Below are 15,739 nucleotides of genomic sequence, written 5' to 3'. Positions count from 1 at the left end.
GGTGTGTGTATATGGTATGTGTGGTGTGAGTGTAGAGCGAGTGTGTGGGTGTGTGATTTGTGTGTGCTGGTAGAAGTTTCCTTTACTACAGAATCACAGACACTGAGAGTATAATTGTTCCCCCAGAATACCTTTCTTCCTTGGGCCAAAATACTGATGGGAGTGGAGAGGGAGGTATGTAAGAAGGAAATGAAGCAAGAGAAATTATTTCTAAAATTATTAAAAATTATAGCAAATATTTTCTTTTCTTTTGAGCTGTATAATTGGAGCTTAGGCAATTTTGAGGCAGGGAAGGGAGGATCGTAGTGTAGCTGAAACAGCAATGCAACTGATTCTATATCTCCTTCGGATCTAATATTGTTGGGGTCCCCGGGAAGATGGAAATAAAAATGGCAAAAATGAAAAGGGGGCAGAAGGACCCCCCAAACTGGGGAGAATAAAAGTTGCTAAATGGCTCTGCCTTCCCCTCCAAATATGGAGTCAACCAAAAATAGTGCACAGAGAACAGGGCACAGTGTGTGATGTTTGGTGCTGCCTAGACATTTTTGAAAATAATGGGTATTCATTTAACAATTGTTGTGCTGACTTAAGCAGCACATATACTAAAATTGGAATGATACAGAGAAAATTAGCATGGCCCCTGAGCAAGGATGACACACAAATTGGTGAAGTGTCCCATATTTAAAAAAAAAAAAAATTAATAAAAAATTGTTAAATCGAATTATTGAGTTGGGAGGTCATATGTCTTTTAGATTTGATTTCACTTGTGACTGAGCTACATTAAAAGTATTGATACATGAAAGTGACCATTTAGACCCATACTTCTACCATGTAATGCACTTGAACATTAAATGATAGAGCTCAGTAAATAAACTAAAGAAAATTACCTGGAAGTCTGTTCATGCTTCATATTAGCAATTTAGTCCGAAATATCCTTTTTGTCGGAAAAATGGGGTCAACAAACTCCCAGACCTAACCACACCCGAAGGAAGGTTTTCTTTTTGACTTCATGTCACAACCAAGACAAGGTGAATATACCTTTTTATTCATGTGATACCTTCAAGGTCAAATTCTCCATGATCATCAAAAACTTAAAATGTGCCCTCATGTTCCATTTCCTGGATAAAAGAGACTGTGTGGTATGACTTCCTCTCCTTTCAAAGGACACAGCTGTCCCTCACGTAATTTCCAAAAATTGTGTATGATAATGAAGCAAGTGTCACAGCTGAGGATGACCCTTATCATGGGCTGAGACAGAAGCCCCCAAACAAATGATTTGGGGAGAGGGACACAGGAGGGACTGGCTGGCTCTTGGGCCAGGGCTGTAGAAATCTGTCTTCTTGTAGAAATTCTGTCTTTTGTTGCACTCTGAGTAAGGGGTCCCCTTCCCACATTTGCAGTCACCCACTGGGAATTCAAATTAAATTAGGTCCCACTTAAATTGGAGTTTTTCCCATTACATTAGCATTTGCATAATCTTGCCAATGTTTGCCAACTTGCTAATTAATAATAGGATGACTTCAATAATAGTAGTATGGTTAAATCATGTTTTATTGCTGTTCGATTTACCTAGAATGAGTCTATCAAAGGGTACGTCTTGTATGTATGTTCAGTTTTTATGCCAATAGGTACATCTCAGTTGGCAAACTTAATCCACCACTAAAAGTTGTTATTGCAATGACTTCTCCACGAATCTGAGGAAATGGAAATTAAAAAAAAAAAAAAAAAAAAGCATCGAGGAAACTGACTTGTAAACCCCATTGTTTTTCTGATTCACTTATGCTGAAGTATTGCTCAAGAATGATTTGTCTCTTTAATAAGTAGCAGCAAAAACAAAGCTTTAGAGAATTAACGTAAGAGAAGGATAATTCTTTCTCAGGAATTATCTTCCCAGTAGCCAGACCGAGGCTGAAAGTATTTAACTTTCTAAGGCTGGTTCACCTTCCCATTACACAAAGCTGCAAGTACGTTCAGAAGTTGAAAAAAAGGAGAGTCTGAGCTGGAATTAAGTAGTATAACTTCTGGAAGCTGGAGCCAGATAGTTTTAGCAGTATGTTGGATTGTTTTTTTGACAGCAATATGACAGCTTTGTTTTATTCTATTTCTTTAGGTGCTTCTAGGATTACAGATATTCATGGATCTCACCCTCCTGCTATACATCTCCTCACATAGAGGACCTCCAGTTGGTCCTAGCAGAAACCTTATTAAATGGATGAACGTAATACTTTTAAATCTGCTTAGTCTTTAGACATCTGTCATGCCACTGTATAATTTAATTGCAATAGAATTTGGATACATTCACTTTTCCTCTCATAGGTTTGAGAAGTCAGACGTGTTGTTCATCAATAATTACTCAAATCCATGGGAAGAAAAAACAGATTTCACCCCAAATCCATGTGTCTCTGAACTACTACTATAAGTACATATGAACACAGCGAAGCCATCATCATCACAGTAGGGTTTTATCGTTCATAATCTATCCCACCAAAAAAAAAAGGAGGCTCACAATTTCTCCCCACCTTAAAGGAAGGATCTGTTGAAAGCATAGTTTCGAGGTTATCGTTTTATTCAGATTGAACCATTCATTTAGTTTAAGGACGTCTATACACGTCTTCAGTCCTATTCCTAGGTTCACCAAGGTCAACAATGACGAACACAGTATCTAGTCAAGCTGGCTAAAGAACCAAGCCCTACGAAAACAATAGGAGCAATGTTACAAATTTACAACTGCAGGAACTTTTCCCCCAGGGAATATATTTTTCAATCAACAGAGAACATCACTGTACCAAAAGTGGAGTTGCTGAAATCATGAAATCAGTCTCTGTAAATCCAGCAGCCATATGCTGAAGAGAGTTTCAAAGAATGGCCCATAATCCATCTGCCACATCTCATTTCGAGGAAACTGGACGTTGCGTTTGGTTGTGTAATGCTGGCTTCTCAGACTTGATTGGGATCTTAGCTGCCCCAAGTCTTTTCCTCTCTCCGTGCCAAAGGGAAACACTACTGTGCACAAATCATGGAGTAGATGACGTGCAGTTGTGCAGACACAAGCTACCAGTAAAAAGAAAAATGAGGGCCCTCAGCCAAGCTCTACCTTTGGCCGGGATGCTCCTCCACTTGTGTGTGCTTCTACTAATTGACTTTCTTTTCTGAGGAGAAACCTATGAAACACAGAAGGAAAATGTTTCAGATTAAAAATTAAAAATTCATTTCTTCTGGCTCGGGGCTAACATAAACTTTGAGGCTGGCAAAAAAAAAAAAAAAAAAGAAAGAAAGAAATATTTTAATCATGAGCTTCCACAAGTTTACACTGAAAAATCAAGAGGCGGGAAATGGAGGGTTATTATTTTAAGCATTGACATATGCTTACCACTTTGTGAAATCAGCTGTGGCCTAGTTCTACTCATGCCTGAAGAGGAATATTCTGTACTACTTCTCATCTTTGCTGGCATTTTGGTGGCTCAGGCATTTGCTTAGGAAAGTAAGTCATATATGTTACTATTAGGTTTGGTACTTAGCCCACGGGAAGATAACTGCCACATAAACTACTTTAAGTATGGTGAAGGGTACATTATCATCAAAGTGATAGAAAAGATCGCAGTGCTTAAGATGTGTTCATGTACCATGAAGGCCAATGTGAAAGACATGGTATATTTCAGTAGGACTAAGATAGAATACCACAGATGAGCACTACAGGGAAGACACAATTGAAGAGAGCTACTCATGGTGACTGAAAAAATACATATAAATTTCAAGAAATAAGGTATTTTCCCATTCATGATAACAATTGAGAATATGTTAAATGTTTTATTCTTGCCGCCCTGAATTTGGTATTTCGAATAAACAAACATTTAAACTAACAGTTTCCTTCCAGGCTTAAAAAAAATACTCTTCTAAGAATGGTGGCCATTACACTAAAAAGATACCTAATATGGTAAGAGCATAAATTTGGACCCAGAACCATAATCCACTGGACTTTAGATTTAATCCATTTATGATACCTACCCCTAGATATCTTAAAACTTTAAGAAAAATTAATTCCTTTGTAGTTTTTATAGCACTCTTGTGAAATAGGTATAGAGGTGAGGGTCATTATCCCCATGTTTTAGACGGAGAGAGGGTGTGACCCACGAGAGGATCCATGGCAGAATGGAAATGTGAACAGAAGAAAAAAACAGGTCTTCAGTTCCTTGAAGGGAAGGCGGGGCGTCCCCAAGCAGTGAGTGTGGGAAGAGACGTCTGTCATCAGACTTGTCTCCATGGTTTGAATGGCAGGGCAAGAGAAACGCCACCAGGGAATCGTGGGTTCTCACAGTGCTAGACACAATCTGCTTTGCCTTATTGGTTGGTAAAGAATTCCACTCACTAATTGTGTGCCTTATTATTTATTAATGGTATGCGTTACACTCTATCCCTTTATGTTCACAAGAGTGCACGTTAAGTACTGTGACGCTGAAGTGATCCGAATAGGACCCAGAGATCTTGGTGGCAGAGTCCATGTCTGCCTCTACATCAGGGATCGGCCGAAGCTAGAGTCCTCTATGAGCGGAGGGTGCACCAGTGCAGCAGACAGGTTCGAAGGGGACTCTCCGCTCCACATGCCCACTCACCTCAGAACGGGTATGCTCACGCATCAACAGTACAGAAACGTACGTAAGTAAACATTCTTCCCAGTTGGGATGCAATATCCAATAGAAACCTCATTTCCCAACAGATTTTTATTTTCCATTTAAGAGAAATAGTGCAATTTTATTCACCTAGTGGAATTGTGACTAGTCTAGCCTTATTGTGTGCATTTTTCTCATCTAGGCTCTATCTATCCACCTACCTACCTATATCTATCTATGTAGAATGTTAATCAGAATGTTTAGTCTTTGCTTATAAATTGATGTCTGCATAGGAATATATTTACCACCTATATTTTCATATGGTCCTGGACATATAAATATACATTTACACTTTATTTAATATTCCCTTAGCAAAATCACTTAGTTTACCAATAAGCCGACCTTTACAGCATTATAAGGTGAGGATGCATTTCTCCTGCAATTCTTCTCTATAAATCCAGAAATAGACATAAAACTATCTGTCTCTAAATTTTGATTAATATTTTTATTAACTGCTGGTGAGATAAGTAATGTATTTTATAAAAGAAAAATATTCTTAATATTTTATCCATCTGTATTGAAAATCACACAAGTATAGTCTCTAAGTTTCTTCTGTTTCTTACATCTCTTAAGTAACTTCTACTATTTATACTGACTCCTACATCTCTTCATACTACTGAAAAAAATCCAACTAAGCCAGCCATTTTACCAAACTAAAATGATCTGTAATGTTCAGTTATAAAGACAATTATAAAAAGATGCAAACTGAGAAATAAAGATTCTGGCTTTCAGGAGAGGGCCATTAGAATTTATTTAAATAAAATACATCCAAATGATGACACTATTATATATATATTTTTAAAGATTTTATTTATTTATTTGACAGAGAGAGACACAGCAAGAGAGGGAACACAAGCAGGGGCAGTGGGAGAGGGAGAAGCAGGCTTCCCGCAGAGCGGGGAGCCCGATGCGGGGCTCGATCCCAGGACCCTGGGATCATGACCTGAGCCGAAGGCAGACGCTTAACGACTGAGCCACCCAGGCGCCCCGACACTATTATATTTTAATATGTAGCCTGGGCTTGTCCATATTGCTTGGTGGTTACAGTGTGGGCTTTGGAGGTAGACTGCCCAGCTTGTCTATGTCCTAGCCAATAACCAGCTATGTGGACTTGGACAAGTGACATGATCTCTTTGTTCCTTGGCTTCCACAATTTTAAAACAGGAACAACAATAGTACTCACTTCATAGAGTTGCTATAAAAGGTTTTGATGAGATAATATATAAATATATACAGTGCCTAAAATAGTTTCTGGCACAGGGTTAGTGTTATGGGTTGAATTGTGTCCCCCCCAAAAGATATGTGTATGTCTTAACCCCTGGTACCTGTGGATGTGACCTTATTTGGAAATTGGACTTTGCCCATATAATCGGGTTAATATGAGATTATACTAGATTAGCCTCATCCAATATGACTGGAGTCCTTATAAGAAGATGAATATTTGGACACAGACACAGACGAGAGAAGATGGCCAAGTGAAGAGTGAGGCAGAGATTGGAGTTATGCTGCCACAAGCCAAGGAATATCTGGGGCTACTAGAAGCAGGAAGAGGCAAGGAAGGAGACTTCTCTAGAGGCTCTGGAGGGAGCATGACCTGCCAACACCTGGATTTCAGAATTCTAGCCTCCAGAGTGTGAGAGGATAAATTTCTGCTGTTTTAAACCATCTAGTTTTTGGTGCTTTGTTACAGTAGCCCTAGGAAATGAATTCAGTCAGTATTCGGTTATTTAGTTATTACTAGACATTAGTAAAGGCCAATTATAATAGTTAGGCTTTGATCTTCTATATCGTAAAGAAATAATTATGTTTGCTCACAACACAATCTCACATGCCTACATTTCATGTCCTTCCAAATGTGTAAGAATTGAGCTCTAGCTCATTAGACGAAGTTCAACTCTGCACCATATGAAAAATTTGGAAGGTACAGAAGAGACTGGCATGCAATGTAGGTAGAAAACATAGCCTTTTGACATTTCACAAAGGAAGAAACAAAACAACATGTTTTCAAGGTTATACTAACTCAACTATGCCATAATTGTTCTAGAAACATGGAAGTCATTTTGCATCCTATTCTGATAACAGATGAAACAAGATTAAAATGTTCTTCATAAAATCACGTTTCTAAACAGAAACTGTAACCCCTTAACATCTGTGGACTTCGATATATAAAAATGTGATTATTTAGTGCTGTGCAGAGAGAAAGCCAAGTAAGTCTTAAATGTCTTGAAAACCTTTATTTAAATCTTTAATTTTTGAAAGAAGAGTCTATTTCCAACATGTCCGCAAAGCATTCTAAAATAACCAGAGACAGTAACAGAGCAAAACTGGAAATTAGTTGACCCAAAGAGTGTTCAATAGTACTCAGTACCTATTGACTTTAGTCTTTGGTCAGGAAGCCCTTCATTAGGTCCCCACTTTTAGAGGACCCTGCTCTGGCCTTCCTCCAACCACCTTCCTCCCCACTGTGAGTCTGCCTCATTCTAGAACAAGCTCTTGGTACCCACGTACAGACCCCAAAATTCCTGCCCAAGTGACCCTGTTTCTGCTTCTAGGCCTCATGTGGTCCTCTTTCCCAGGCCTAAAGCCAAGGGGTGCTGTTTGTAGCGTAATGAGGGGTACATGGATGAAGTTGGGATGTGCCAACTGGGCTGTACTCAAATTCACACTCAAGATCCCTCCCAGGAGAAAGGTGGGAAGAGAAGGGGATGAGCCACGGCTCAGGTCTTCCTGTGCCATTGTGTCCTGGAACAGAACTGTTTGGAATGTGGGCATTTTAAATGTCACTCTGCCCTTCCAGCTATATTTATCAATAGGAGGATAGACTATAATAGCTTCTATGCTTGATTCATGATGTTTAAATATTGAACCTGAAGTACAGAGCTCTCCATGTATTCTTGCCTCAGGGAATGTTAAAGGAGGATCTAGTGATCATAGCAATTTAACCACTCATTACCCAGTGTACATTTTAAAAATCACAAGGCTACTGCCCTGCAAACACTTCACGTGTAGATGTCAGAGTCACTATTTCAGGTTAGATTACCATGAGAGGAATTATAAGGATGGATACTAGGATCAAACCATAAAGTGCTATATATATTGGGATCAGAAAAGTAAAATTTGTCGGGAGTCATAGGAAAGTAATAAAAACTGAGAATTAGGACAATGTATAAAGCACACATACAGATTAATATTCATTTAATTATCTATATTTCTGAAAAGGTCATTTTCACTAAAATACAAGTATAATACCTCAGTACTTATTATATGAGTAAAATTTATGAGTTTTAAAAATACTTCCTGTTTATAATTTAACAAACACTGAGCCTAATTTTTCCACTCATTTTTTCTTCCATTGTTTGAGTTTGGGTATTTATAGCCCAAAACACAGGGTATGCTGACTAGCAGTATATTCCTGAATAGTGAAAGATAAACATATTAGCCAAATAATAAGTCAGTGAGTAATATCATAACAAAAATGTCTGTATAATAAAAAGATTTCTAAACTCCTATTTAACAATACCACAAAGTTACTTTTAAGAATTCTGAGCAACTGGGCGCCTGGGTGGCTCAGTTGGTTAAGCGACTGCCTTCGGCTCAGGTCATGATCCTGGAGTCCCGGGATCGAGTCCCGCATCGGGCTCCCTGCTCGGCAGGGAGTCTGCTTCTCCCTCTGACCCTCCTCCCTCTCATGCTCTCTGTCTCTCATTCTCTCTGTCTCAAATAAATAAATAAAATCTTTAAAAAAAAAAAAAAAAAAAAAAGAATTCTGAGCAACTGCATTGGACCTACAAATCAAAAAGATCTTTCCAATTAAATGACATAAAAAATAAGAAGAATCACCACTGAAATTAAATAATGGCACATGAGAGATTTTTTTTGATGAGGGTGATCTAAGAGCTTTTGCCAATTTTTATGAACTGGCTTGAACCTTGAGATAGCATCAGCTTTGGAAGCTAGAAGAGCAGAAATAGAAATCAAAAACACGTAGATGTCTGAATAAGGAATTTCTTTCTCCAGTCCCCTGGCCATGATCAGCCCTCTTCCCAGACAAGCCACAGTGAGCTGCAGAGAAGGAAAGGGTTCATATGGCAACATATCCCATCGGTTTCCACTAGGGCTGACCAAGCATGAATTCGTTCATAACATATTTATTACATACTTAATCTTACATAGTACTTTGGCTTTTACCTGTGATATTCAAAATACCAAATGAGTAGCACAAATAACATGTTATGGCCTCACAGGAAGAAAAGATTATTGAGGAATAGGTTTAAGTCATATAATTATCCAAGTTAAATCCCCCATTCTCATTTTATATCTGTCACTGTAGAAAATTCTAATAGAGTGAGAGAGGTAGGTTGTCGAGGGCACTATAGGATGTGATTCAAAGCATAGGTTTTGAAATCCTATTCATCTGGAATCTAATCCCAGGATTAAATTTTACCAACTGTGTTATTTAGGCATGCTACTTAAATTCTCCAAGCCTCAGTCTCCCCATCCATAAAATGGTATAATATAATAAAACCTATTTTATAGCGTTGTTGTGAAGATTAAAATGTCTTAAAAATACTGAGGTTGCTACATAATAGAGGTTTATTTTTTATTGTAATTTTACATCTGTAGACTCTTAGCATGTTTACACACTGTTTCTTCCCAAGCAGACAAAAATCACTATGAAGATCATCACAATTCACTTCTACCTTATGTAATTATTAGCTTCTATTACACTGGTCCAAGAAGAATCTATTAGTGATACATAAATGGCTCTATGACATTACTGAATTCTCTTCTGCATAATTGTATTTTCTAGTGGTTAAACTCCAATTCAGGGAGAAAATATCTTTAATACTCATTCCAGACCAATATAATACGAAGTGGAAAATTATAATTGGGTGGCAGCTCAGCTATTATACAACAATAGATTTCAAAAACACAGACATTATGCAACAATCATTATGGTTAATAGTATGCCTTTCTAATAAAAGTTCTCTACTATGGCTGGAACCCAAGAACTTCATTAAAACCAATGGTTATATTCATAGTGGAAAGAAAAGAAAAAAAGAGTCCTACAGTTTTCTGATAAATACCTAGACATTTTTTTATAGAGTTCTCACTTTTTATCTTTCTTCTCTATAATGCTACTGTAAGCTACGGCCCTCACCACTCTTAGTGCTGCCGTGTACAGCTGTCCAGGTTGTGTATTGTGCGACTCTAGGAGGTTCTACTTTCAAAGACTACCATGAAGAACTTGGACTTGAGAAGTACACGACCTGCAAAACTACATGTGTTATCCCTGGCTTTCTATTTCTACTCCATAATGGGCTCCTTTCGGTAAAAAATAGAATTCTCTGATCTCAGATCAGATCTAAATGAGATCAAGTTTCAAGTATGGCCTGAAATTGGAATATGGCTCATCTTTAGCTTTTCTAGATAGATTAAAATCTCTGGAAATTAACAATGTAGAGTCACAGGTGTGTGTCATATGAGATTTTTAAACATGTAGCAGGCATGGCTGACTTTTGATTATATGTGATGAGAATAAAGGTGGGATTATGGTTATAGCCCAGTTTATACAGCCCATTCCTGAGTGGCCTCATGAGACCACAGAAACAAGCAGTAGAAAGTGTGGCAGATGCTGGAAAGAAGTGGAGAATGGTCAACCAAAGAAAAATACGATAAAAGAGTACTCAGTTGTGAGTACTTGATAGGTGATTTTTTAGTGTTTTTTTCCAGCATACTTAGAGGTGGGTGTTGTGGGCTACCTTGGCCTAAACTTGGAGTCTGACATTTAGTCATTAGGGAACACAGTTCTGAGTCTGGTTTCCTCTGTCTGTCTGCCAGTGACATTTAAAACATCTGTCTAGCAAACTCAACCTGGAACAGTGGATGTGCATCTGCCCTGTGTAGTGGAATCCCAGAGCTTTGCTGTTGTTGTTACAGTATAGCTCCACTTGAAGTTTTCATTTCTAGCCCCAGATGGAATACTGACTCTGAGCCTGAAATGGGAGCAGAAGCCAGAACTGAGATTCCTGCATTTCTGCATTCGAACATTTTCTGTTTCTTAAGGAGTTCAAGTTAACCCCAGGTGCATCAAATTAGAGTTGTGTATGCAACACAACTTTTTAGAAGGCCCTCCCCGAGTACAAATGAATGTATGTTGAGTAAACATCCCCAAAAGACCCCATTAAAATGTAAACATGAAAGAATGCTCAATACAGCTGTGGTCTCACCATTCGCCTTGTGCTGCACATCTGGAGGAAACTGGTCAGGAGCATACCACTGATAGTCTGGCTGTGTGGAACAATACAACATTATTATAGCAATATGGACTTCAAACAAAACTTGGTGGCGTATTAAAAATGTAATTATACTATGTGGCTTTTGTTACGCAGGCAGCACAAAAATCCTTTCTATCCAAACCTGTTGCCAATCTCGCTCATCTCTCTTACCTCCTTCATCACTATACCCATCTCCCAACCCGCCCCCCTCTAAATCCACTCTGTGTTGGCCAGAGTTTCTCCTACTTTGGGGTTGTGACTTTTTTTTTAAAGCAGATGTGTTTTGGATATCTGCAGAAGTATAAACACTTCTGTAAAACTTACTACAGCGCATAAATAAAACAGAGCAGTTTACCATCAATAAATAACTATATTTAAAGCCCTCACACAGGAGGCAACAGAGAGACCAAGAACACAGTGACAAGTTTAATGTTTCGGGGTACAAGGAAAAAATCTAAGCCTTTTGATGCGGACATAGCTTAGAGAGGCTCAGGACGGTGAAGCAGGGTGGATCTTTCCCTTAGTCCTGTTCCTCCGCGGAAACTACTCTCTAGATTGTTCAGAGAGTTTAGACTAGAGAGGCAGTGAGAGGTCAGGGCAGACTAGGATTTTTCTTGTGGGATTGTCTTCTAGGCTTCACCAGTTAAGAACACCTAGATATTGAACATCGGGGAACATGTCAGACAAACTGCTTTGGATTAATCATAAGCTACAGACCCGAAGTTCAAGATACAGTTCCAAGATGAGTACCTCTGTAGTTAACCACTTGGAGCAGAGCAACCCAGCTTCACCTGCCCATGAGGATGGTCTGTCTTCCTGCTCCTAGTGCTCACCCCTGCCTCCTACTTCCCCCCACCGCCCCCGCCCAGACACAGAGAATATAGACCTTTTGTTCTATTAATCAATTACCTCCTGAAAATAACTCTGGGAAAATGTCTCTACCAATGAGCCAGCAGGGAACGTTTTACAGGGCTGCCAGACCACTGAAAGTAGCCTTAAAGTTCAATTATCAGACAAGACACTAAGAAACGCTGCATTTAGTACAGTTTGACCCCACTTTACCCCCACTCAGACACCTAGATTCTTGGCTCCTTTTGGTCCATGAGAAAGCTAAAAGAGGAAATGAGATCACCTCTGTTTTTTATCTCCTCGTTTATTTTTAGATGTCTCAAATAACACGTAGGATAAGTGACGTGAGCCTCAGTTTTAGATTCCAGGAGAGTTGCCAAAAGAAGGAGAAATACTGTAATTTTACAAACACGACTGCTTGTCCTTTAATTCAGGCTTAGAAATAAGCATAAAACACAAAATATTCTTTTTATATGAACTCCGGGAGTGAAATTCTACTGTTATACCAAGATTCTGTTTAACTGAAGACTGCTTGAAAACGTAAGACATTATACATGGCTTGGGATCTTTTTTCAAATCCTTTATTTGGTGATAATTTTACACAGTCTGGACCACCTTACCTCTTATAATTGATCGGGAAAGTTTGATGAGTTTTTTATAGTAGGTGAATTTCTGCTTTCTTTCCATAAATGAGTATTTGAAGAAAATAGTCATTTTTACTTCTAGATAAACTTGCATGACTCATTGGTTTTATCGTTAACCTTTCACAAGACTATTTCTCCAATTCCCCAACCTGTAGGAGCTAACTCCAAAGTAAACTTCTATCTCTTTATGTTTCCCACAACATTAATTTACTCCTACATTCTGAAAGAAAAAAATTTAAGGAATGATAGCTGTGTTTGGGGAGTCCCAGAAATGTTTCCTGTAAAGACCGAAAAGCAAGCAAACAGGTAAAGAAAAAAAGGAAACGGGGCGGGTGAGCAGACAGAAGTGACAACGGGCAACAACACAAAAAGAACCCAATTCTCAGCAGTGTGCTGTGTCACACCAGGGTCAAAGAAGGGATGCTCATTAAATTCTGACAGGTCTCTGCCACCCAAGGAGTCATTACCTCCTCCCTTGGGGAAAGGGCTTTGAGTCACACTCAAATACAAAAGTATGGCAACCAAGAGAGTCATGCTCTCCGTAAGTGCTCTGCTAGGAAAATCCCGGTTAAAATTTCAAGATTCTTTGCATAATTAAAAACACAATACAAACTAAGGGGGAGGGGAGTCGTCTGAGCATTTCCGAAGTGCAGAAAAACGCATAATTCTTTTCCTGTGTAAAGATGCTGTCTATGTAGCCAAAACACAAAGTAGAGACCAGCATCCAGACCGTGGGGGAGGGTGGGAGGAAGAGCGCTATGGAGAAGCGAAGGAAGGATGCTTTGGTTCTGGCTTATTCAGGCTGACTGTCCAAATCAATTCCACTCACAAATAATTGCTCCACAGTTCATTGCATTTTGCCTGGCTAGACACAGCCACAGAGAGCAACTTAAGTGGGTCACTTTTTCTTGGATCCTTTAAGAATATCCTTTTAATTGGAAAATGTCAAAGACTATATTGCACAGATGTAGCCATATCCATAGTAGTTCAGTATAAGTTTACAACTGAAAAAGGCATCTCTCAGACTTGCTACATTCACTTTGCTTCTCTTTACCCACAAAAATGCCCTTTTGGAAGAGTCAGGTATGTCATTTAAAATGGCCCTTATAAAATGTGGTATGTTTGTTCAAGAATTACAGCTCAATTTGATACCGTTCAGTGAATTTATTCATAGCCTTGTGTGTCCTGTGGATGCCGTGTCCCAAAAAGATAATCATAGTGTACATTGACCACTGTAACGCTCTAAATTAAGGGCGGAGATAAAAAGAGGCTCTTTCTGTGGACAATAGTATGTGCCCAAATTACAGAGACAGATAGGGTTTCTACCAAAAAGAAAAAAAAAAATGCTAGGACTTATTAGGTAATATAAGCACTTCTTTTTTTTTTTTTTTTTATTCTTATGTTAATAATATAAGCACTTCTGTGTTGAGATGCAAGCTCTTACTTACTGGGAGCTTCTGTTGATCCTGTGCAGCCCCGGGGCCTGCTGGTGCATGTAGATTCCGCAGGTGGGAATTCGAGCCACAGTTACACATCGGGAACAACATCTGAGGAGGAAAATGTCGGTTCACAGGAAGTGCGTGAAACTGGGGAGTCACACTGACACTTGCTTTATACAACCACAGGTCTGGCTGAAATCTTAAGGTTCAGTCGAACTCTCGCATAATCCCGACTCAACATGGTGGGTGCACGGATGTAGGCTCTGGACTGATAGAGATGAGGCTCACAGGGAAGATTTCACTTAAGGTGAAACTCTAATTAGCCTTTCATGTTGAAGACATCAGAAACACTTAAAAGGTATAGAGTTAACTTTATGTTTCTGAGTTATCTTCACAGAGGGTCTTCGCTTAAGAAGAACCAGCCATTAAGCCATAAAACAAGTTTTAACAAGACTCTTATAGCATAACTGAAGTCCAGAGAGTAAATTAAGAATCAAGAGAAATAATATTAATTCCTGCAGCCTACTAGAGAACCAATGGGACAAAACACTTCAGTGCCCAAGAAGATACTGTATTTTCCCCAAAGAGGCACAAGCCTTTGATGTAATTTTCCACTGTAAATTGTGTAAGCAACTGCAAGAAATACCAAGGATATACTTCCCAGGCGTTCATGGGTCAATGAAGAAATCTCTATTTGCATGAGCACACACTAAGGCATGTGCTATGTGGTACTGGTAACATGTTCTGGAAAGCATGTGTTTTTCATGAGCGTTAGGGCTGACAGGTCTTGGTGGTACCTAAGCATTATCTATCCACTGGCATTTTAGTCCATTATGCAAAGCCTGGGTTGTTCTGGAACATCCGTAGCAGAGCTTGAATACACCTTTAACTGGAACCATGAGGAACTGCTGTAGTCAGGAATAAATGTGGGGCCGGAACTTAAAGTTCCCATTTCAACTATGACCAGAAGATTGGTGAATTTAGGTAAGGAGCAACGTACCTGTTTTAATTGCTTTTCGAGTTTTTCTTTCTCCAGCTGACAAGCTTTTATCTATGGACAAAACAAAGGCATTTGTTTATCGAAAGAGCCCACATGGTTTGTTCTAAAGTTACTCCTGACCCAGCTGTCAGCGACCTGCTCAGAAGCCCCAGGGGTGAAGCACTGATACAGCAGTCACGCCACTGAAAACTGTCACATTTTGGATTTTCCAGACCTGCGTCGGTTCTATCTCGAAACGCCCAAGTGAAGTGTGGAATGTAGAATCGTTCTAAACTGTTATTCCAATTTGTTGAAACGACTGTAATTCTCAGTTTTAGGGTGATATCCTGAGACACAGATATAAATGTAGAGACATGGGAATAGACAGAGACACAAAAACAGCTTCCACTGCTTATTGAATAGAATTGGAATTGGTCAGCTGTACATTCAAGAGCCGTCACCGTAAATGCTAGAAGTTGTACATGCACTTAATCCGTGCCGGACACTGATCTATAGCTTTACATATAATGACTCACCGACTCCTCCCAATGCCTCTATGTGATACTTCAATGTTATTATCCCTATTTTACTGATGAGGACACTGAGACGTGAGATACTGAGGAACTTGTTCAAAGTCACACTGCTGTACTTTATGGCTTCTCCCTATTTAAGGCCCAGCCTCATCTGGCAGAGTCACCCACCGTGAAGTCTTTCAACATCTGACACAACTAGAAAAAGCTGTTTTTGCTTTGACTCATTAGTCACGCTATTGTCATCCCTACACACCCTGTTCCTCATGCCTGTAGGGCATATATCCCCACCGAATGATACGTTCCAAGTCCTGCCTCTCTCCTTCCTTTGTCCTCCCATTTAGCATTATATA

At 39.2% G+C, this 15,739-nt stretch overlaps 1 protein-coding gene and 1 non-coding gene across 5 annotated transcripts in view; one reads left to right on the top strand and one right to left on the bottom strand.

The window, feature by feature from the left end:
• The first annotated feature begins 578 nt into the window (after positions 1 to 578).
• LOC118026449 lies at positions 579 to 685 on the top strand. The gene has a single exon (XR_004683587.1). It is a non-coding gene; the product is annotated as a U6 spliceosomal RNA (small nuclear RNA).
• An 845-nt stretch (positions 686 to 1,530) lies between these two features.
• Positions 1,531 to 15,739, bottom strand: part of TNIP3 (TNFAIP3 interacting protein 3) — a 100,579-nt gene continuing 86,370 nt past the window's right edge. Inside the window, exons 8-11 of one of the 4 annotated variants that reach the window (XM_035029310.1) lie at positions 14,878 to 14,928; positions 13,887 to 13,985; positions 10,898 to 10,958; positions 1,531 to 3,161 (exon numbers count right to left, since the gene is read on the bottom strand). In XM_035029310.1, the coding sequence (XP_034885201.1) occupies positions 3,133 to 3,161; positions 10,898 to 10,958; positions 13,887 to 13,985; positions 14,878 to 14,928 (240 nt within the window). In that variant the 3' untranslated portion in view covers positions 1,531 to 3,132. The other 3 variants (XM_035029308.1, XM_035029307.1, XM_035029309.1) reach the window with 3 other exon arrangements.

The sequence above is a fragment of the Mirounga leonina genome, unplaced genomic scaffold (assembly GCF_011800145.1).
Source record: "Mirounga leonina isolate KUSES-001 unplaced genomic scaffold, KU_Mleo_1.0 Mir_234, whole genome shotgun sequence".
Taxonomy (NCBI): domain Eukaryota; kingdom Metazoa; phylum Chordata; class Mammalia; order Carnivora; family Phocidae; genus Mirounga; species Mirounga leonina.
This window is presented reverse-complemented; position numbering and strand designations above follow the sequence as displayed.